The sequence below is a fragment of the Photinus pyralis genome, unplaced genomic scaffold (genome assembly GCF_008802855.1).
Source record: "Photinus pyralis isolate 1611_PpyrPB1 unplaced genomic scaffold, Ppyr1.3 Ppyr1.4_LG5, whole genome shotgun sequence".
NCBI lineage: Eukaryota > Metazoa > Arthropoda > Insecta > Coleoptera > Lampyridae > Photinus > Photinus pyralis.
Window position 1 is genome coordinate 18,309,801 of NW_022170596.1, and position 22,602 is coordinate 18,332,402.

Consider the following 22,602-nt stretch of genomic DNA (forward strand, 5'->3'; position numbering starts at 1 on the left):
ACCATTTGGTTGTTATTCCTCCTAAAATAGCCTCATGTGCTGCTACATTGTGTTTGTTTACAGAAACCATGCAATAGGGAATATGCATGTAATTTTTTTTATCACTTTTTTACATCGTTCTAACATAGTAAAAAGAGTAAACACTGTTAGAACAATTCAATTTAACTTGTAAAATAATATTTAAAACGTTGACTTTATTCGATGTGTTTAAACGCCGCCACATTTTCAGCGAGCCTTGGATGACGTCACGCACGAGCCACGACCAGAATTTATTTACTTTTAGTGTTGATTTATTTAAACAGATTTTCAGTTGTAATAGCTATTCAGACCATGGAAAAAGCTAAAAAACCATTTTATAGGTATTGTCTTGTACCAAAGTGCAAAAACACTATTAGAAATATTCCCGATAAAGTGTATTTTGCAGTTCCAAAAGGACGACTCCCCAGAGGGTTCTCAATTTTTTTACAGTTAGTGAACCCTAAAACAACCTTTTTCAACAATTGTGCCGTTGATTCTTGCAAATCGACGGACTATGCAATTTTGTTTCAAAATCCGATGAATTTTCTTAGTTAACAAAAGAGATCAAAAAATGACAAATAGGGGAACTAAATCCTGTATTACTAATTCCTTCGGAAATGTGTAGCAGAAGGTTCCCTGATCAACATATAATAAAATCCCCCCGACTTCCGGGTGTGCAAGAGGGGAGAGGGAGAAGACCTACATTAAAAAAATACGTCCAAATCTGATTTCACGAGAAATCAGCTTTTGACTTCGGACTTGTATTGGACACAACAAAAAATGATTTTGCAAATCGGGTCGCATCGAATGATTCTTTAAAGGGTGAGCTTTTTCATGCTTCTATTTTACCAAAATGTATGATTTTTATTGATCAGAGCGCCAAGGGCCTATTATGGAGTTATTCAATTTGTTAGTTAACTAAAAAAAAAGTCCACAGTCCATCAATTTGCAAGAATCATCTGGACAATTTTTGGAAATGGTTGTCTTAGGATTCTGTAAACAAATGTAGAACGCTCTGGGAGTCACCCAGTTTAAAAGACCAAGTATCGTTTTGTAAATTTGTTTATTTAATTATGCAATAACTATCAAATTTACGGTGATCGGGTTTGTCATATTGTTTTGTTATCAAAAGAAGTGACCAAATACGGATTTTCAAAAAGATGGATGAATTTTACTTAGTAATAATCAATTGACCATCTTCGGGATTGCTTTTTTATATTTTTCCATAAAAAACAATAACATTTGAAAATGAACGTTTAATACCAACTGTATCTCATAGAAAATTTAATTCTAAACAAATTCATTTCTCTTCATTTTTTCCCTTAGAGCAATAGTTAACGAGATAATTGAAGTCAAATGCGAAAAGAAACGACATCTTGCAATTTTTTCATCGTTTTTTGTTTATACATAACAATATATTCCGGGAGTTTTCGGGTAGGGGGACTATGGTTTTCGAATTCAGCGGATCTTTTTACATAGAAGACACTTGATTTCGTTGAGTGAAATGACAACACCCAACCCCAAGGATACTATATAATATAAGGATTGCTCGATCCCTATACTTGTAATGTTGCCCAAGTTTAAGTCATATGTGACGTCACCAACGGACCTGGCTGTCAGAATTGACAGTTATAATTTGCCAAGTTGTGAACGTATTTGCATGGACGCCAGGACGCCGATGTGCAATATTAGACTGTAACAACAGCCGTGTTTGCACAAAAATCACTAACCCGGAAGTCATTTACCATAACTTCCCTAAAACCGATGGATTAATACGCAAGGAATGGATATGGTGCTGCAAGCGCGATTAATGGACAAGTGTTTCTAATTTAAATGCCTGCCTACAACATCCATTTGAACGCATTTTATGGTAATCCTAAAGGTCTATTCTCATTAGAGCAGCACCGAGAGGCGCAGAGCAGCGCGGCGCGTCGCTAACAGCAAATTGTAGAGGGGTATTCCCGCTTAAGCACCATTTGGAAGCGTGACGAAGCAGCGTTTCTGTTTGTGTTCAGAGAGAATGTATTCTTACACGCTCGAAGAAGAGCCATCATCGTCATCATCACCAGATGATTTCATAATATTTATAGCGGCACTATGCCATGTACACGACGAAAAAAGAAGAAAAAGAAAGCGGACGAGTACAATTAATTTTTCTATTCTTTGTCCGTCCATAGCGAATCCACTAACACACGCAAGCAAGACACACTACCCTTTATATCACTACTAATGAGTGTAATTACGGTGTAGTTCGCTTAAAGTGTCGCCTTTTAATTCTTCTCACAAATTTGTTTTGTGGTCATTGTATTCTTATCAAATGCAAGGTTAATAATAATAATATATATTTGACGGACAATATCCATTATAAAAATTACAAATAACTTAACCATACAATTTATGTTCCAGTTCTCTCCGGAACTTCGAAAATGGTACACTAAACATGTTAATATTAAGTCCGTTTGCATCTGAGCAAATCTTATCAACTGGTGTAAACATGGCATAATTAGTTCTATGCATATTAATGTAAAATAATTTCTTGCTGCTAGTTCTTTTGATGGGTACCAGAAAATTTAGACTGTGTAGTAGTTCACTAGCATGAACTTCTCCATTTAATAATTTAAACAAGAAGATCTGCTCAGATGCTTGTCGACGAAGATTTAATGGTTTGATGTCGGGTTATAGCAAATTTTTGCATAGCTTGATGGCAAACAAAGCTTTTTTACTTCTTGTTTATGCCGTGCAACGATTGCATTTTCGGCCGTGCGTGCATATATACATTGACTTTATTGTTATTTTGTAAAAATATGGTGTAGTATGGTTGCTGTTTTAATTCTACGAAAAAGGACTGTCCACGGCCATGTTTTTGTTGAAGTTCTGAAAGGATTATGCTGTGAGAATAAAACGACCGCGTTTCTGGTCAAGCAGTGACTGGCGTCTTCATCACGATGACTCGCCAGTGCATTCATGGAAACTTGTGCAGCAATGTTTGGCAAAACACAAGCTTATACATCTTACTCGCAGTCTCCGTATAGTCACGACATAGCTCCCGGTGACTTTTGGATGTTCCCAAAATTTAAAATGGCGCTCAAAGGAAATGTTTCGACGACATGGAGACGATCTATAGTAACGCGACGCGCGGCTGAAGACTATTCCAAAATCTGCGTTCGAGGACTGCTTTAAGAGCATATAATTCAATCAAATGGGGACTAATTTAAAGGATGCCACAGCCCGGATGATGAAGAATAGCACCGATTCGCAGATACAAATGCAGGTTGGATACTTTTCGGACACGCCTTGTACCAATACGGGGTATTTCATCGGCGAGAAAATTTTGTATTTGTGGAAAGGGTGGAAAACATTCATTGATTTTGGAGTGAGTATCTGACCCTAACTATTTATTTATTTAATATATAATCTGGGTGGCGCTCAATTTTGGGTAAGTGCCATCGAAACTGAAAATATATGCCCAGCACAAACCATCGCTGTAACGTTTTTCATGTTTTTTTCTTAAATTGTAAAATCCATGAGTTAGCTGGGCCGTTTATTGGGCGAGTTTTTTTAACGCAGCGCCGACTTAACTCGCCATTATACACCGTGTGAGAATATATAATACACGCGAAGGTGTTTCTGCTCCTAATATACACGGAGTATTTTTTGACAAACTCTTGTAACATTTTTTTGACTGCCGGGAGAACATGATGGATGAAGAGGTGTTTATATCACCATGAGAAATATCAACGCTTTAGTTTAAATTTTTGCAAATTCTGTATCAGAGGAGCATATAATGGGCGAGGAGGTGTTTCCGCTTGAAGTATTTTTGGCAGACTCGTAAAATTTTTCGGATTAACAAGTAACATGATGGACGAAGAGGTGGTTTTCTATCGCCATGAGTAGTATTAGTGATAGTGAAAAATGACTTCCATAAGAAAAAACAAAGAATTGATTATGGTTAACCGGAGACGAAACGTCAAGACTTAAAATTTAAAACTAGCATCTTGTAGAGGGAAAAGTGGCCATAATAATGTGTCATTTATTTTGAAATATCTTTGTAAATAACTTCGGTATGCCAAATTTAAACTACCTGCCTATCTCTACAGTTTCCGAGATCCCCATAGTGGCTCTCGAATTTGAATCAGCCTGATGTATAGGTAGAAGAAAAGGACAACAGTTTATAATAATAAATCCCTAATAATTTAATTATTTGATTTTAAAGAGCCATCAAAACACCAAGCGTTAATTTCTCAAAAAACCTTTTTGATGTTTTCCTGAATTGCTATACTTCCAAAGATTTTTTAATGCTCCCACATATGATAAGTGTAATATTGTTTAGTTTTTTTGAATTTTTAATCGTCTTTGTTGTCATCAACAATTTGACTGATTTTGAGAGAAAAAGAATGTCAATGGCAGGTAAACAACCCATCAACTTTATTTAAATATGATATCTCCTAAACAAACATAGTCTTACATAAAAATGATCCATAAGTAGTCAACAATAACATAAAATTTCATATGATGTATAATACAATTTCCTTAAATTTTAAATAATACACAGCTATACGAAAATACTATAGTAGTGTTCCACCTTTATTATAATGACTTAGTGTGCTACAGATTTGCTTCTTACTGATTGTTTAACGATTGTAAAATGCGTAAGATGTGTAAGAACAAATTGATAATGTCCAGGTACAAATTAATCGTAGCCAGAATATATTCCTCTGGCGATAATGTTTGCATCAACATTTGCGTATCAAAGACGATAAAGAGGCTAAAGAGCAATGCACCAGCGATCGAGATGACCAGTTCTAATACGGTGGAATGGAAAAACAATTGCATGATGCCTGCGACTAGGAGAATGCAGATACCTGCAAACAAACTGAAGGCACGATTAAGAAAAATACTGCAACCCGTTTCGGAACTTACCCAGAATGCATTGATGAATAATCACGTTTCGTCTGGAATGTATAGGCAGTTAGGCATCCGACCACTATTAGTGTAAGAACGAGTGCCTGAATCACAACAGCTTGAGAGTAGAAAGATACCACAACCCCAATAGTATATGCCTCAACTACAGTCTGCAATTGAATACATGACCAAAATATAACATGGCCGAAGTTTAACTTACAAATGCAGCTAGAAGAATAAAGTTTGTAGGTGTTTCTAAACGTTTCACATGTAAAGCAATTAATAAGCCGATGCTTCCAAAGAATGCGATCATTAGTAACCAATCACTAAAACAATAATTATAATTCCCGTGTAGGTAGTAAAATTTCTCACTTTGCATGGATGAATTCCTTCACAGGCGGAGTAAACAAGCAAATACTCGCTACGATTACAGTCAACAATAACTGTATGGAAAGAAGGCCATATACTTTTCGTATAAAAGCCATTCGTACACGCTTGGTAGCTTGTGCCACATTGTTTCTGTAGGCGAAATCATCTTCGATGCCATTTTCAATATCTTTCCCTCCTTGCTCACAGTCCTCTTGTAATATAAGAGGGACAGTCGAAGACATATTCCCTTACTTTTGTGTGGTGGGTCGACTATAGAATAACAACCGATTTTATTAAATCCTTTCCCTAATTGTACTGTTTTCACTTCACATATGTTTCTGACAGCTACATCAAACCACAAAAGGCATTTGTGATATGGATCAATACTTATACTTGTCAATATACATACGTTAATTATTAATTGGTTTAAGATGTCCGTTGTTATCCAATATATTCCGATTTTGTTCAATGCTCAAATGACTCAGTAACACTCACTAAGGTTGCCACATGCAAATGCAAAATTTTGTGATAAAAAAGATTATTATGTTGATTTTCTGATAAGAGCAAGGGCGTAGCAGTGGTAGGGCCTAGAGGGATCTTTTTTTTAAAATAAGACGTGCAAATTGTTGTTCTTAACCAGCTCATAACTTTTCGCATAGCCGAAAACGACCTTTCACAGGTGGCTGAAGACTCACTAGTTTACTACCACCGAACGACGTCAACGCCTACAATCTTCCGCTCGGGTAGCAAGCGAGTTCAAAAATAAAATACAGGTTTTCAGGGCAAATAAGTAAAGCTGCATACAAATTATGATTTGTCGCATGGCTTGGGGGGGTCTATTTCGATTTTGGGGGGGCTCAGCTCCCCCCAGTTGCGCCTATGATGGATTCTACTAATATAGGTAGACAGATTTTTAGAATAGGTACATAATTAAAACATAAACTTAGATAGTACAATAAATATTCAAATAAGCGGACTGGTTATAAGGCCATGGAAGTGACACCACAGATTTTCAAAACGAGCAAATATTTTTTAATATTCAATTTTTGCGTTAATATCTGTATTATTATATTAACATTATTATGCGTACTTCTGGTTACAATCACATTTGTTCCTGTTGCGGAGAATGACCCATATATTTGACCCAATTTGCTTGTGAAAAAAGTGACCCATTCTTGGACGCAGAGGTTGTCATATGATTTTATATTTTGGAATGTTTAATACCTATATAGGCCTAGGTTTTGTGGTCTTTTCCTCATTAAACGCGCTTCGAATTTAAATGCGTATTTTAAACGGGAGTGCTACGTTAATATGTAATGACGCACGTGCTTATTAGAAACAATTAACACGTCACATAATAATTGGTAGGTGTGTAACTGCGGTATTTAAAAAGATAGTAATGAGATGCCAATAATAGGCTTACGCAACTGAAGTTTTATTCAAATTGCAGAGATAGGCAACGTACCCACCAAATTAGACCGTGGAGTGGGTGTAGCATACCTATGCATTCATTTAGCGTTTCGTTTGCAAATTGCAAAATATAGGATGTGCTCCAAAATCAGCTAAACGCACGGATCTAATTAGAGAGAGATTTATTTTGTTGTTATATTATCCTTAACTTTAACAGCTATTTGAACAGTTAACGGCAAGATAGGTACTTACGGTACGAAAGATCGCAATGTAATTTGTGCTATTCTGTTGTTATATCAGCTAATTAGGCATAGCCGATTGAGATTGGTGAAAACATTTATTGGATAACATGGTATAAGAAAGTAAAAATCAATATCTTTTTAAGTCATTAGAAAGTACAACTTTTAATAGAACCTTACGACAAAAACCGCGAGAAATACATTAATCTAATCCACTATAAGAACCCATATAAGAAAGGTCAATGTCGCATTGTGAAAGTGTGTTGTTCAGTTCGCATTCTTGTAATTGAATTTAACAACATATCTATTTATACATTCGTTACACCTTTTTAGGAAGAAACAATTTGATAACGTACGCACGGGCCGAAAGAACCGTTAAATCGAATTCCAAAACAAAATTTAAGAATGAGCGGATCGGGGGTTTCCGTAAAGTTTCGTAAAAAATTGGCAGGGAAATTTGATGTTTATCGGTTGATATACAAATTACCTAATGGCGATGTGTAAAAGGTTGATATGTCACTGTTGAACGAATTTTCGTAAAGAAAATTGGAAAGACGACCGTATTGGAAGCACATTTAATACTTTTTAATTAATGTTAATGTGGCGAATTCGGGTTTGCGAGCCATAATTAAAATTATTCGTGTTCAGCGTTTGTAGTTCCCACCTGAGGAATGTTGATTTTTTCTATTTGCTATTTGATTAGCTACGAACTCGATGTTAAGTGTCAAGGAATACAACGTAAACCTTTACGATTTTCGGGTGTGATATGTTCGTCTACGGGCTGCTGTAATATATAGAATAGGTGTAAATAATTGATTTCAAGTGATAGTGGTGTGGGTGGAAAGGCTCGCTGCAATATACTTGGAAATGGCCAGCAATGAAGTAAGTACTGTTTATTTTTTTGTACCATTACGACACTTCGGTACCTCCACATTGTCCCAGCCGACAGCTTACGGTCGTTCTCAATTTCCAGATTGCCAAGGTCGATCCAGAGCTTATATTTACGAAGCAAGAGCGTATTGGGAAAGGATCGTTCGGTGAGGTGTTCAAAGGAATTGACAATCGTACTACGCAGGTTGTAGCGATTAAAATCATTGATTTGGATGAAGCCGAAGATGAGATTGAGGATATACAGCAGGAAATTATGGTGCTGTCACAGTGTGACAGTCCGTTTGTTACAAAATATTATGGCTCATTCCTTAAGGTTAGTGAAGTCTTATATTTCCAGTAAATAGTCACCTGTTAAAGTGTGACGTTGATGCAAAACTATGAATTGTAGTTTTATCAGTTGTGGTTAATTTATTTACAAGTGGTCATTAAGATGTTTACCAGTTGTAGGTTAACAGTGTGGGTTATCGTATTTGTTAATATTTCCCAAAAAGTGATTCACTCTTAGTGTATCTTGAACTGCAAAAACTCTCACAATATTGAGAGTTATAGTAATAATTTACTAGGAACAAGGAAAACATTCTGCTGATTTCCCCCGATTCTCGTTCATTTATACACAAATGTCCTTGCTTGATTCATTACTTTTTGAGTCTAAATGCCACATTTAACATAGTGAAAAATCGCCATGGCAAAGTCGTATTACTCTCTCCAGCAGGTGTGTAATGTACATTGTCACTTCATTGTATTATTTTAATAATCTTCTTTTCTTTTCCAATGTTTCTGTATTTTTCACACAGCAAAAGAAAACTTGTTCATATGTTCATAGGTGATCCATTAATTTTTCAAGATTTGTTTTTTTACTAAGGGTTGCTAAAAGGTGGGAAGTAAACCGCTGCAAAGAAATTTTATCCATACTTCGATGTACTTCCACTTCTTACTTATTATTCTGTGTGTCTTCGTGAAATGTTTGAATCAGGCCCATAACCAGGATGAAGTAACACAGGTGGCAGATATTTTTGTAGGCGGGGCTTAAAAAAAAGTAAAACCGCAAAATGTCCATCTCTGAATTAATAATAATCTACAAATAATTTTGTGTTTTATTTTTGTACTCAATTGCTTTTGAAGATGTTTAATAAAATACAGTATTATCAGGTTGATTGTGAGGACTGTAATTTATCTGATAGTTCATACTTCAAACATTTTTGTTACCTTGTTTGATTTTATGACAAGATTTACAGTACTCAGCAGTAGAGGAGCAATAAAAGTTTCGGGGTCACTTTTGGTCAAAATCCTATGGTATTTCTTATGGGAAATTCTACGGTTTATTTCGGCACCTGACCGTGAGAAAATTCTGGGGACCGTGGCATGGGAAAACCCTAATTTTGGCAGTTGGCCAGGTGTGTGAGATCATATTTCGGCAGTTCGTCCAGGGTGTGAAATCATAGTTTGGCAGTTGGTCCGTGGTGCTTGGTCATATTTTCGGCGTTGGTCAGGGTATTTCAACAGTTGGCCCTGGTGTGAGAGTTTGGCAGTTGGCCGAAGGAGCTATGTTTTTGGCAGTTGATCCAGGGTTATTTTGGTAGTTACACTGGAGCTCTCATATATCAGCAGTCGTGCTTTGGCGTTCTTTACCCCTAGGATTTTGACAGTTACAAGCTTGATATTAATTATCTACATATTTTGGTTGGTCTCATAATATGATACAGAGATCCGTGTGCATGAGAATAAGGCGCTATTTTTATCGCTAAATGAAGTAGAAGGAAAGATTCGAACCCTCACTTTGTGGATTAGCAGTAGCCACCTTAAACATTCAAACACTGTAGAAGCTTGTTCATTAAAAGAAAGTCAGTCATTTTGCAATTGCTGCAAAGTAAAGTAACACCGGTTGCTGCCCACTTTGATCTTGTGATCTGCGCATGCGCCTAGTTTAAGATCATTCGCCCCATGCAAAGGTTATAGCTAAAGGGTTATTGACCACTTACGTGTCATTGACCTCTCTGAATGCGGAGCCAGATCCCCAACCTGGAACACAACTTCAACAGAAACAAAAGTATTTCTCATGCACAGACCTGATTCTGATATGTACAGACCTGATTCTGATATGTACAGACCTGTTTAAAAAATATGGAAAAACAAAAGAAAGAGAAGCTATTTATAGTCGGATTATATTAACTGAAATTATGTTTTTTTTTACTTTTTTCATTCCAGGTCGAAAGGAAAAAAAACTTGGAAACTCAAAACCTTATTTTATTTTCATGTAATCGTCGTGCGCACGTAATGTAATGCGCTACTCACCTCAAGTCAGCGAGTGTCATGTTGAAGGTTTTTGTCGGAGAATCTGAATCTGTTATCAGAATTTCCATAGCACTCTAGATGTAGATGTAGAAGGTGCAGGTTACTACTTTCATATTTCTTATGGGTGCCATATTTGATTTTTACGGAATGAGATAGAGGACAAAAAAAGAAAAATAATGACTTTTACATAAATTTACAAGAAACGTTTCAAAATCAAAAGCTTTACATTCATTTTTTTACATTCACTTCTCAACTTGCCGAATCAACATGCTTATGATGGTGATGTATTCAAATGAATTTCTTTTTTGTCTTCTATCTCATTCTGTAAAATTTCAATATTGCGTCCATAGGAAATAAGAAAGTAGTAGCCCCTACCTTCTACATGTAGGTGCTATGGAAATTCTGATAGCATATTCAGATTCTCCGAGAAAAATTGTTAACAGGGACCGTCCATCTTCGACTGTTTAAGTTAGGGAAAATGAAAACGAAATTTGACATTTTGAGTTTTTCAGGTGATATCTGATATTTTCAAAGATTTTTCAAAAATTTCACATGTGTTTCTTTTAGTTCCCTTTGAACCACCCAGTATTGCATGGTTTTGGAGTTATAGTACCTACAAGATAGTGCTTTTTCTGATGGAACACATACAGGGTGCTGCAAGATAAAAAATATAAAAAATCCTTACGGTTTACTAACAAACTGATTTTAAAACAGAAAACCTTGTATATTTTTAGTTGTTTCGATGTCATTTGTTAACTTCTACATTGAAACCTATTCACTTTTTGATTTTTTGTCAATATTTCCATCATATAAATTTTTTCCAAATAATTCCCCATAAGCAAGCCTCACTTTTATGAATGGTAGTGATCCTCGTAGTGATCTTGTTTTTTGAAGAAATAAATTTGAGCAATAATATTAATCCAAGTACAGGGCAACACTTTCATAATGAGAAAGTTTGAGTCTCGGATTTAGTGATACAGGGTGTTCCTCGGGGTGTTCACAATGAAATGGTACAATTTCCGAATTTCAAAGTGCCATAGGTACCTATTTTTTTCAAATGGAATTACCACAATTTTATTTTGCAATTCGATAGTCTTTCTTTGTGTTGTATAAGAGATGTCCTGTGTCTAACCCTCATAGTTTTTATTATTCAATATTTTGAACAAATGTGCCTACCTATATTAGTTAAATCCATGTTTATACACCGGAGTAGGTCTTGATAATAAACAAAATGATGCCTATATGTCACACTTTTTACTTTCGAGCATTCAATAAATCTTAATTCAATGATATGTGGACCATTTGATGGAAGCGTTAATTTTCATGTCTATATCTCAAATTGTGCGCGCGAGAGCTTTGATGCCATCTTTAATAGCGCCCCGTATGATCGACTTTCAAAATCAATTATTAATTCAAAATAATCCATTAGTCAATTTGTTGCACCGTGCGAGTTTCTTTGTAATTTTTGGCGGTTATTGTCGATACGGGCCTTATGTGTTTTCCAGAGCCATCGCGATTTTTTGATAAAAAAATGTTTCCATTTTACGCGAGGGTGCGCTCTAATATCCATGTAGATTAAAGTCACTAGATATAGAAAGTACCGCAATCATCCGCCATTTTTGGGCAAATTTGCTGCCAACATAAAAAAATTGACAAATAAAATCTGACTAGCTGTCATTTTTTATAACCTAACTTCATAGTACTGTCATGTTTTATAAAAATATATACAGATATCTCCAAACAGGTGGAACAATCCCTAACATTAAAGTTACTAGAATCTGGTAACTTCCTCCATTTTTGGGCAAAAATCATGCGTTCTCTCTCTAACACACGAGCCCAATGGATTGCGGTACTTTCTATATTTAGTGACTTTACATGTAGATAAAGTCACTAGATATAGAAAGTACCGCAATCATCCGCCATTTTTGGGCAAATTTGCTGCCAACTTAAAAAAATTGACAAATAAAATCTGAATAGCTGTAATTTTTTATAACCTAACTTCATAGTACTGTCATGTTTTATAAAAATATATACAGATATCTCCAAACAGGTGGAACAATACATTTTACATAATTAACATTAAAGTTACTAGAATCTGGTAACTTCCGCCATTTTTGGGCAAAAATCATGCGTTCTCTCTCTAAATCACGAGCCCAATGGATTGCGGTATTTTCTATATTTAGTGACTTTACATGTAGAGTTTAGTTTTTTCTCGCCTATTGCCTTTTTTCAGAACATTTGGACCTCGATTTCATCTCACATGCTCGTTAATGGAATAAAAAATATATGAGATCGCAAATCGTGTGAATGTTATTTTTTTTAATACCATGTTTGAGTCAGGATGGTATATGAAAAATTATACAATTGCATTCGTGATTCATACACTTCAAATTACTCATGTCACACGCCCTCGATAACTGTGCTTTTAAGAACATTTCTAGGAGTCTTGTTTAAGAATTTTTTAAGATTTACAAAGATTGTAAAAACCTTTCTATATTTTAGGACATAAATATCCATAATAATTTATTTATTTTTTATAATTTGGACATGAAGTACATAAACTGTCATAATGATTCATACGTAGATCACCAAAATTACTTTATTCGATAGGTAAGTGGTACCCATCGATAGGTAAAAACATTTATCGCCCATCTCATCATTTTGACAGCGGTTTGATTCATGTAGGGGACGAAAGCATCTGGCGGTATGTCAGGCAGTTAATAACTGGTAGTTGAGTCTAGCTGAAGTAGTCTTCTTGTTTCAATTTTCATCCTTCTTTGGATGAGAATGAATTGAGCTTAAAACCCTCTAAAAGTTTGTTTGTAATGTAATTTACAATATAAGAATATATGTGAATTCTGTTAAATAATGGGAAGGATGTGGGAAAATTAGTATTAAGATTAGATAATGACAAGGATACTAATCGTAGAATCGATTAAGTTAGCTGTCCAGTAACAAAGTCTTAATATCTAGGTGTACTTCACAATTCGTTATCTGCCCATGAAATGTTAGATAATATTTTAATCGTGGCTGATTAACTTAACGAAATAGTTACATGAAAAAACTAGTACTTGATTTAAAACAAAAAAATTGCGCTCTTTAGATAAATTGTGATTTACGCAGAAAGGAGGACTTAATTAGGGAGGGTATTGCACAAAATTACATATTTGGAGAAAAATAATGAGTAACGTGTAAGGCTTCAGAGATCACCATTCTTTTCTAGCACACTACATTACCACCAAACAAAATATTTAGACCTGTTAAGTGAAATTAAAAACGTGCTAATTGTATTTGTGGTAAAGAACAATACATAATTATCCTAAAAAGTAAGTTTAAAAAACAAAGGTTAACGAATTGAATGACCTAAAATGCTGGGGTTACTTTATAAGGTGATCTCATCATCGATACACCTTATTTAGGGTACTCAATACAAAAGCAATTAGGTTTGTCATCACAATTACTTCTTAATATAAACGGAAACACTATTAAAACAGTACATACCTAATCTTGTTTAAAAAGAGAAATCGTGAGAACTTCTTCATCATATAATGCAATAATGTAAATTTGATTAAAGGTTTCAGGTCCTACTCCAAAAATGAAGTAATTGCCGATTTTGTTAAAACATAAAATAAAAAACTGGTTCATTTACTTTTTAAACAAACACGCCTGCAAATATAAAGTACAAGATAAGCGAGATGTCTATTCTATACCTAGCTACTGTGTGGAATTGTTTTTTAAATGTGTAAAGCAAAACGTTTTATTTTATATATGTATAATCATATGAATATTTACACTTCTGGATATAAGAGTTTAACAAATTGTGTACGATTTTGAAGACAAAAATTGTGGAGGGATATTGGGTGGAGCAATGTTGGAGAGAACCTGTAGCGCTTTTGTATTATGATATCATCGAGGATATCATTGAATATTCTCCACTTTTTAAAAATATATTGAGTTATACAGGGTGTGTTCAAAAAGTCGGACCGTAAAAAGGTACATTTTTTTAAATGGAACCCTCTGCTTTTCATTAAAAATTTCACTTTTTATATGTATATTTTTCCGTCATCTTGTAGCTCCTCCAAAAACCTTCAACTTTTGGTAATACTGTCCTATACCTACCTATCTCCGATAGTTTTCGAAATACATTGGTTTTCGTGGTTTTTCTATTCTAATCTTAAATCTCGCCTTAAATAAGGTGTAATTTACATAGTTATGAGTGTTGTGACAGTAAACAACTACACTAAAATTTAAAGAGTACACTATTTTTGTAACTCAAAGAAAACAGTTTCTTCTAAAAAATAAATAATTAGTTTGTGACACTTGTTTACTCTCTGGCATTACTCTTATTACTCCGATGTATAAACATGTAATTAATTGATGAGTAGGTACTTGTGAAAAATATTAAATAGTCTAAAAGTTACAAGGTATAAGCACAGGATCGTCTTACAAAATTAAAGAGAACACAAAAGACTATTGAATAGCGAAATAAAATAGTAGTTCCATTTGAAAGAAAAAAAGAGTTATGGCACTTTGAAGTTTGCAAATTTTACCATGTCCTTGTGAACAACCTGTGTCACTAAATCCGACTTTCTCATTATCAAGATGCTGCATGCTATTCAGATTAACATTATTGATCAAATTTATTTCTTAATTTAAGATGGCGACGTTGACAAAAAAACAAAAAATGAACAGGTTTCCATGTAGAAATTAACAAATGACATCGAAACAAGTAAAAATGTACAGGGTGTTCTATTTAAAAAATCAGTTATTGAAACCGTATAAATGGGACACCCTGTACATTCAAAAATAATTTCTGTAGATGTGCTACAATCTATAGTTGACATTTGCACAAAAGGTTTTTATATATTTTTACCAGGTATAAGCTAGGAAAGACCGACGCACGGTTGCAGGACCTTGTATACAGGGAGTTTCAAAATGAACAGGATTTTACAATATTTTTATGTTTTTTATACTTGTTTCTTTTGTAATTGGGGTGTTATGTTACAACATTGATTCCGGATTCAGGGAATTGTGAGTTTATCTCTAGGTCGCGCCTTTTCGGCGTTGCCATGACTCGTCTTTAACTTACTAAGGAAAAATTACTATCTCGATTTTGTATTTTCCTGCAGCCAATTGCCAAGTTTTGCCAAGGTCGCGCCACTACTGTTTCGATTTTTGTGGAGATGTTTTCATTTGCCCCACTGATTGATAATCTCGTCCAGATCTCCAATTTTTCTTTTGTGGGTACCCTCTCAAAATGTAACGTTCATTGAGAGTTAAAACAATTAACTTTGCCATGTCCACAACAAAATTGGCACGTTGATTTTGACAAATTTTGGACTTTACGTAGAAGTTGTAGCTAGAATTTGAACCATATTGCAAAATGCATACACAATTTAAATAATATACGCATGTCACTGCAATAGGGACCAAAGTGGGTTCCATTACTTTTGAGGGTTTGATCGTATAACCTTCACAAGGTATACATCCAAAAATGTGTATTGTTTATTAATATCCATGATCTTCACTTTCAAGTTTGTTAAATCTCATTTGCAATATTAAATGTTTATTTATATAATTTATTGCGTAATAACTGTGACAGTAATGGGAATTATGCATTTGATACTTTTTTATATCCTACTTTATTGTTAACTTTTGTAACTTACACAATAAGACTCGTTTATATAAATATTGCAAAATTTAAATTGGAATGGTTCTAGTTTTATTTGAACTAAAAAAGAGAATTTTAATTTGGAACATAAGTAATTAATTTTGATTATTTTTTACTTTAGGGTTCGAAATTATGGATTCTTATGGAATACTTAGGTGGAGGATCTGCTTTAGATTTAATGAAAGCCGGAAACTTCGAGGAAATGCACATAGCTATTATACTACGGGAAGTATTAAAGGGTTTAGATTATTTACATAGCGAAAGGAAACTACATCGTGATATAAAAGCAGCCAATGTATTGTTAAGTGAAATGGGTGACGTAAAACTGGCCGATTTTGGCGTCGCGGGGCAACTTACGAACACGACGAGTAAACGTAATACATTCGTTGGTACGCCGTTCTGGATGGCGCCCGAAGTCATCAAACAATCGGCGTACGACTCCAAGGCGGACATTTGGAGTTTAGGTATCACAGCTATAGAGTTGGCGAAAGGAGAACCGCCAAATTCCGAGCTTCATCCGATGCGAGTGTTATTTCTCATTCCCAAAAACAATCCTCCCCAGTTAACTGGAAACTATACGAAACAATTTAAGGACTTTGTAGAGGCCTGTCTTAACAAGGATCCGGAAAATGTAAGTGCGTCCATGGCGTCGTGAGGGCCATTATTTATTTAATCTTCCTAGCGTCCCACCGCGAAAGAGTTACTCAAATACCCTTTCATTAGGAAAGCGAAGAAAAATTCGTATTTGATTGACTTAATAGATAGGTATAAGAAATGGAAATGCACTCAAAATGAAGAAAGCGAAACAGAATCGGAGAACTCGGATTCGTAAGTATTTGAACTATTTATGATTATTTCTCTAGTTCATCCCATTGCTTTTTTTTTTCATTCGAGATTTTATCATTTGAGGGGAGACTCCATCTGGACCTCCTGCTACTGTTCTTTTTTCTTTTATTTCTTCTTCAACACCTGTGGGTTTTATTTGATCTTGCTCCCACTTTTGTTTGGACTTCTTTTAATTTTTTATTAGTAACTTTATTATTTTTTTGTTTGTGTTAGGGAGGAGCCTAAAATGGAAAATAATCTAGACGAATGGATAATGACAGTTAAAGGAAATCTTTCTCTTGTGCCTTCTACAGACGAAATTACTTCTAACAATAAAATTATCCAAAAAATTCAAAACGGATCGGGTTCGGCGCTCGCAAGGTCGCCCCCTCAAGATTCGAACCTAAACCATTACAGATTAGATAAAGCGACTCCTGTAAGTATTTCTAATATTTCAATTAATCGTTTTATTTTCTTCCATTTCTAGTCGAGACCCGTGCCTCCCCTTCAACCGGTCATAGAAAATAAAATTGATAGAGACAGGGACAGGGATAGGGAAACGAAAGACAGAGAGAAACGAATAGTTCGTGATGTGAACACGTTAGATAACCACGGCGAGTCTGACGTCGAGAAAAAGTCGAACCGACGGCAGGTTTCTCGTGAGCATTCGAATTCCGGTAGTAAATTTGATGCTCGATCGTCGTGTTTATCGAACGTCATATATCCTCTAATAGTGGAGGTAAGTAGTTGTTCTTGCGGTTTAACTTGAGCGTAGGTGAAGGTAAGTAATTGGGAGCTGTGATGGCCTGACCAATGTGTTCACATATATTTTTTTAAATAAATTTTGGTGCTTACTTCAATTAGTTTGTTGTCCAGCAACATAAACACAGTAATTTATTGCTATTGGGGAAGAAATAAAATTACTATGTACAGTCAGGGTCATAAGTAATCTATAGCACTGAGTGTATTGCAGTGATTTGTATTTTCTAATTATTGCTCATCCTAAATTAATGTGGAAAGCCTGATATATTGGCTACAATTGGTCATTACTTTTGATCTTGATTGTACATTGAAAAAAATGTCGACAACATCTCTACGGCGATCTCCATATCTTGTGTCTTTTGTATATTTTTATGTGTATATTTTTCCTTTTTGTTTTTTTTTCTTTTTGGACGAAATAAACATTATTGTTATTTTATTAGTCATAAATAATAAAGTAATAATGTTTATTTATTTATAATTATTATTATTATGGTCAGTCTTCCTCAGAACTCAGGTCTAGCTAGCCTGGTTAACTAATCGCACGGATAAAAATCAAGTAACGATTAGTGTTTGTCTGTATGTCGTTCGTCTAGTCAAGTTTTGTCGAGTCCTCAATTTCGTTATTATTATTACTCGCTGGTGTAGACCCTCAGTGTTCTTAATAAATGCGATCTAGTGCGATGCAATAATACAATTGCAATATTTACTAACCTAACTATTGCTGACCATTAGATGTTACATTCATACTCGTCCTTTCTGGTTCACTGACAGAAAATTTGCCATAAGCAGTGTTTTATTGGAAAAAAATACAGCTAAATCAACATCTTGGTAGAAAACTTGAATAACTTTGTAGAAGAACCAATTTAAATGCCTATAACAGAAAACGCTTCTCTGCCCGATATGAGGGACTTTCCAAATACAGGTTTCAAAATAAAACGATAGGTCAGTATTTTGTCTCTATCTCTATTGATATCTTGTATTAAAAGAATGTACTGACTTTGCATTTTCATTAAGTGCTTGTGTTGTGTCTATTACTTCAAGTGTGACAATCGGTCTTTTTTCTGCACTGATTTCAACTGCATCCAATGAAGTTCAATAAATTCAAAAAAAGCTGGTGTGGAACATCACACGAACTTCCTACACTCGCAGGTCATATGATGAATAGGAACATTACTAATGTATACCTATTTTTAAGCATGATAGCAAACTTTTCATATCTGCCAATATGGAACTGTTTCAGAGATATTTGATAAAAACTAAAAATAGCTTCAAATAAAGTACTTTTACGATAAGGAAAGTTCATAGGCACAATGACATACCTGAATTTAAATTACCAAACTGCAATCGGCGTCTGTCTTTATTTTGGGGCGATCAGAGTTGTTTCGCAGTGAGGAAGTGATACAGTGCCCCCCCCCCCAATTGTTTGGTCGTGGCTTGTAAAAGAAGAGAAACAATTTTTCTTATCAACATTTGTGTATCTCTTGTCCCCAAAGGTACACACAAATCGGCGGAATCCAGGGAAAAGCAAATGCAGGAAAACTGAACAATATTTACCCCTTTTAACTTAAAAGCACACGCTTACCTTTTAATCGGATCGGTACCGCTAAAATTTGCTAAAAGCCAAAAAGTGAACAAAAGTGCAGTACCGTTTACACACGTTTTTCATATTTGCGCATCTGGATTCTTACTTCCATCAGGATTCTACTGCATTAATAGCCTAAAACGAGTTTATGAAATTTATTTTAAAAACCTGGAGTATACAATTAGAAGTAAAAAACCCAGGACCAAAAACAAATCAACGTGTTTGACTAGATCAGTTAAAAAAACCAGATATAGAAGAAAAAAGAATACGAGAAATAGAAACTATTTATAAAACTTGAACAAAAGAACAATTCAACATTGTTAACAAAGACGAATAGTTAACAAATAATATGACTGTATAGATATAAGCAAACAGGAAATAAGAAACGAAAGTTACATTATAAAAAGTAAAGAATTTGTTGGAAACCTATGCGCATATATCTATTCAGTAACTAATTATCTGAATTGACAGCTTATAACAGATGGTGATATGTATTAAGACAGATGGAAATATATAACATTTACTAATTTCATTAAATCTTTTATTCAATATCTCGTAACATAATAATAATTATGTTATTTGGTTGGTTTTTTTTTGCTGACATGGGCCTTCTCACAATCTCTTATACAGAACTTGTTACTAATCAAGTTATTTAGTATAAAACCAACACTTTATGTGAGCATTTCTGTCTGTTCCTTTGTAATTCTTTATTGGTCATGAATTTAGTTATAAACGAAACGTAATTAAATTTACATTGCAGTTGCAAAGGAAATATCACTTCAACGGACGAGGAACTGATAGTTCGCATAAATCGAGCGACGCCATCGAAGAGCTAAAAAACGCGTTCGAAATTGCGGAGAGAAGCAGTCCGGGCATCAGCGACACATTCGTATGTGAAATGGTGCAAAAACTAGTGCCATCTATTACTGAGCAAAGGCTCAAAAATGTCATGGATAAAGCTACTCGGTAGGTGATTTTCTACGCGCCCACATTATTAAATGTTATTAACGTTAGCTTTTAGGGATACGGCGTAGAGAAATGCTACAAATGGAAGTTACAGTTTAATAGTGCAGAATTATAATCAAAAAACCTTTAATAGTCTTATGATGATGAATTCAAGTACGTGACAATATTTCTTCTCTATCGTTTGATTCGATTGTCTCATATCTTGGAAAATAAAGTTTTTTCATCTTAGCGTTTTAACAAATTGTAGCTTACCAGTATTGACATGTTGATTATTGCCATTGTCTTGAGAATAATGTATATATGTATATCGAGAATGAATTATACATTAGCAATATAATATTTTCCCAATGTATTTTTTTAGATTGTATATATACATTTTAATATATATAGCGCAACGTTTTGTTAATTTAATGTAAACTATGAGTTTGGTGAAGAAGAGTGATTATGGTTGCTGCTGTTTCTTTTTCTTTCTGTCTTATCGGTTCAGTCGGAACTATTTATAAAATTAGGTATTTCCTGTTTTTAGCTTTTAATATAATTTTAGTATTCTATTTCCATTTTTCTGGTGATTGATTAAAAGATAGGTCAATTTGTATATGTACGTACAGGATCGGCTATAGTGTATGTTGTAGTTAGTCGAATCATAATTACATGTAGATCCTGTTTTATTGTTAGATGCGATAATATGAATATTATAAATATGCATTGGCATTATTTTGAATTCTATTTGCCACAATTTTCTATTTGCTTTTATTGACGAGAGTACAAATGGAGTTTAATACCACTGTCAGTATTAGTGCATAAGTGGTTTAGTTTCTCAATTTTGCATTTTCTCTCCGTAAAAATTATTTACTTTTATGATTTTCGTAAATGCAATAAGTTTGAATGATGTAATGGATGAACCTAAATCTTTTATTCTTAAATTGTTAATATCTACTATACTAGTTGTTGTATTGTTGAATTGTTATCTGATTTAAAATTTAAACATTTAAATATTTTTATGACAAATATATACAAAACAATTTACTTCATTATATTGTTATGATTTGTACATACTCGTTTGTATAGTGATAATTTTGGTGGATGTATTGCTCCACCGACGCGTATAATTTATTCAATACATTTTTTTTTCATATGAACCATTTTTTGTCATACTTTTTTATTAGTTTTAATTTTTGAATTTAAACTGAATAAAGACGAATGAACGTTTAATTTTGTTCATAACAAACATTGCGTAATATACAAGGTGTTCCTAAATATGACGTAAATACGGAAGGCGCTTATTTTATGGCTATAAAAATTAAAAGTTCATATAAACATAGATCCGCTTCGTCACCTATTGACAGGGTGGTCTTTAAGTTTTAGTGTGCCACTGGTAGATTGCATAATGAGATATCAATTTTCTGGTTTGTTTAGAAACTTTTTGGTCTCATAACTTATTTTTCGGTAGTTGGCTAAATGAAAGTGTAGGTCCTGGCTTTCTTTAGATAATCCCTTGTTTTAGTTTGCATTTGACATTTATTTATTTTTGATTGAGCGGGGTTCCAGCCAAGGCTGCTCTACCAACCCAACCCACTATACATTTACAAATATCCATGCCCGAACCCGGATTCAAACCAGAGACCCTTAGTATTGTGTATTGTAAAATGTTTTTAATTAACCACGCTTTCTATAGTGTTAATGAGTTTATGAGCAGTAACATCAGATTAATTTAATAATTTTTGAATATGTATTTTTATTTTGACGTCTGTATATGCCTCTATAGCATATTAAATTAACAGAAATAAACTTATTATTATTATTGCAGCCGAGCTTTAACACAACTGCGCCACACGGGCTGGCGGTATCTTGTGTTTGAATGTGTAATTGTGAAAGTATAACATACTGTAGATAGATAACGAAGCATTTGTGGACCTATGACAGTCATAAAATAAGCCAAAGAATTAGCCCCTTCTATACGCAGTCATGTTTAGGAACACCCTCTTCTCTCCATTGTAGGTTCTTCGCTATAGCATATTAACATCCTCAAGATATGCAGCCATTTAAGTGAAAAGTTTTGATGCATGATGCAGGGGCGGCTCTCTATAAAGAGCCAAGGAGCCATGGCACCACCTCAAGAAATCAGCTAATGATCAATTCTTAAAATATTAACAATTAATAATTGCGTTCACTAGACTCTAGAGCATATTGTGTTTTAAAACTTAAAACAAAAAAAAGAAATGATTTGATAAATTAGGTACCAAGAATTCAAATGGTGCTTATTGTGGACTTCAAATACGGCCGAGCCGTGCCAAATCTAAACTGGCTCGTACTTTCCTACAAATGTTGACTTCCGCGGAGAGTAGAGGGGTGGGAGGAGCGAAACCGCAGTAGCGTTTTATACGTACAACTTGAGCCACCAGAAGTTTGGCTCATAAGCACAATTGAATATTGTGTACCTATGTGTATTACTATGCTTTGCGCTGTTTTCCGTGCTTCATTCTTGATAAGTCAAACAATTTTTTTTACTTCTGTGTAAGATTACACTTACCGGACAAATTGTTACATAAAATGCATAAAATAAATATTTTTCCATGCATTCTCTGGAAGATAATAAACTTTAAATAAAGCAATACCACACTTAAATATTGTTTAAAAACAAAATATGTCTAAATCTTCTAATTCTAAAGAATTGT

The 22,602-nt window shown here is 34.3% G+C and overlaps 2 protein-coding genes across 4 annotated transcripts; one reads left to right on the forward strand and one right to left on the reverse strand.

Moving 5' to 3' along the window:
• Positions 1-4,589: 4,589 nt before the first annotated feature.
• On the reverse strand, positions 4,590-5,846 carry LOC116172154 (protein lifeguard 4-like). Of its 2 annotated transcripts, none has more exons than XM_031489299.1 (5): positions 5,699-5,846; positions 5,293-5,634; positions 5,141-5,246; positions 4,939-5,090; positions 4,590-4,891 (listed from the first exon to the last, which is right to left on the reverse strand). In XM_031489299.1, exons 2-5 carry the CDS (start codon positions 5,529-5,531, stop codon positions 4,639-4,641), a joined length of 750 nt encoding a protein of 249 aa, XP_031345159.1. In that variant the 5' UTR covers positions 5,532-5,634; positions 5,699-5,846; the 3' UTR covers positions 4,590-4,638. The 2 variants fall into 2 exon arrangements, with proteins under 2 accessions (XP_031345159.1, XP_031345160.1); XM_031489300.1 differs by having other exon boundaries at positions 5,293-5,559; positions 5,699-5,830.
• A 1,556-nt stretch (positions 5,847-7,402) lies between these two features.
• On the forward strand, positions 7,403-21,066 carry LOC116170922 (serine/threonine-protein kinase 26). 2 transcript variants are annotated; one of them, XM_031487477.1, is made up of 8 exons: positions 7,403-7,820; positions 7,912-8,142; positions 15,914-16,423; positions 16,475-16,620; positions 16,852-17,053; positions 17,105-17,356; positions 19,722-19,927; positions 19,976-21,066. In XM_031487477.1, exons 1-8 carry the CDS (start codon positions 7,806-7,808, stop codon positions 19,980-19,982), a joined length of 1,569 nt encoding a protein of 522 aa, XP_031343337.1. In that variant the 5' UTR covers positions 7,403-7,805; the 3' UTR covers positions 19,983-21,066. The 2 variants fall into 2 exon arrangements, with proteins under 2 accessions (XP_031343337.1, XP_031343336.1); XM_031487476.1 differs by having other exon boundaries at positions 7,404-7,820; positions 19,983-21,066.
• The last annotated feature ends 1,536 nt before the right edge of the window (positions 21,067-22,602 follow it).

What these genes read in the sequence shown, in the direction of transcription:
- LOC116170922 (XM_031487476.1), top strand. An exon ending in GAATCGGAGAACTCGGATTC is followed by an intron (nt 16,621 to 16,851) that starts GTAAGTATTTGA and finishes TGTTTGTGTTAG; the next exon opens with GGAGGAGCCTAAAATGGAAA. An exon ending in GATTAGATAAAGCGACTCCT is followed by an intron (nt 17,054 to 17,104) that starts GTAAGTATTTCT and finishes TTCCATTTCTAG; the next exon opens with TCGAGACCCGTGCCTCCCCT.
- LOC116172154 (XM_031489299.1), bottom strand. Translation starts at nt 5,531, where the DNA reads ATGTCTTCGACTGTCCCTCTTATATTACAAGAGGACTGTGAGCAAGGA. An exon ending in AAGGAATTCATCCATGCAAA is followed by an intron (nt 5,247 to 5,292) that starts GTGAGAAATTTT and finishes TTATTGTTTTAG; the next exon opens with TGATTGGTTACTAATGATCG. An exon ending in TATTCATCAATGCATTCTGG is followed by an intron (nt 4,892 to 4,938) that starts GTAAGTTCCGAA and finishes TCGTGCCTTCAG; the next exon opens with TTTGTTTGCAGGTATCTGCA.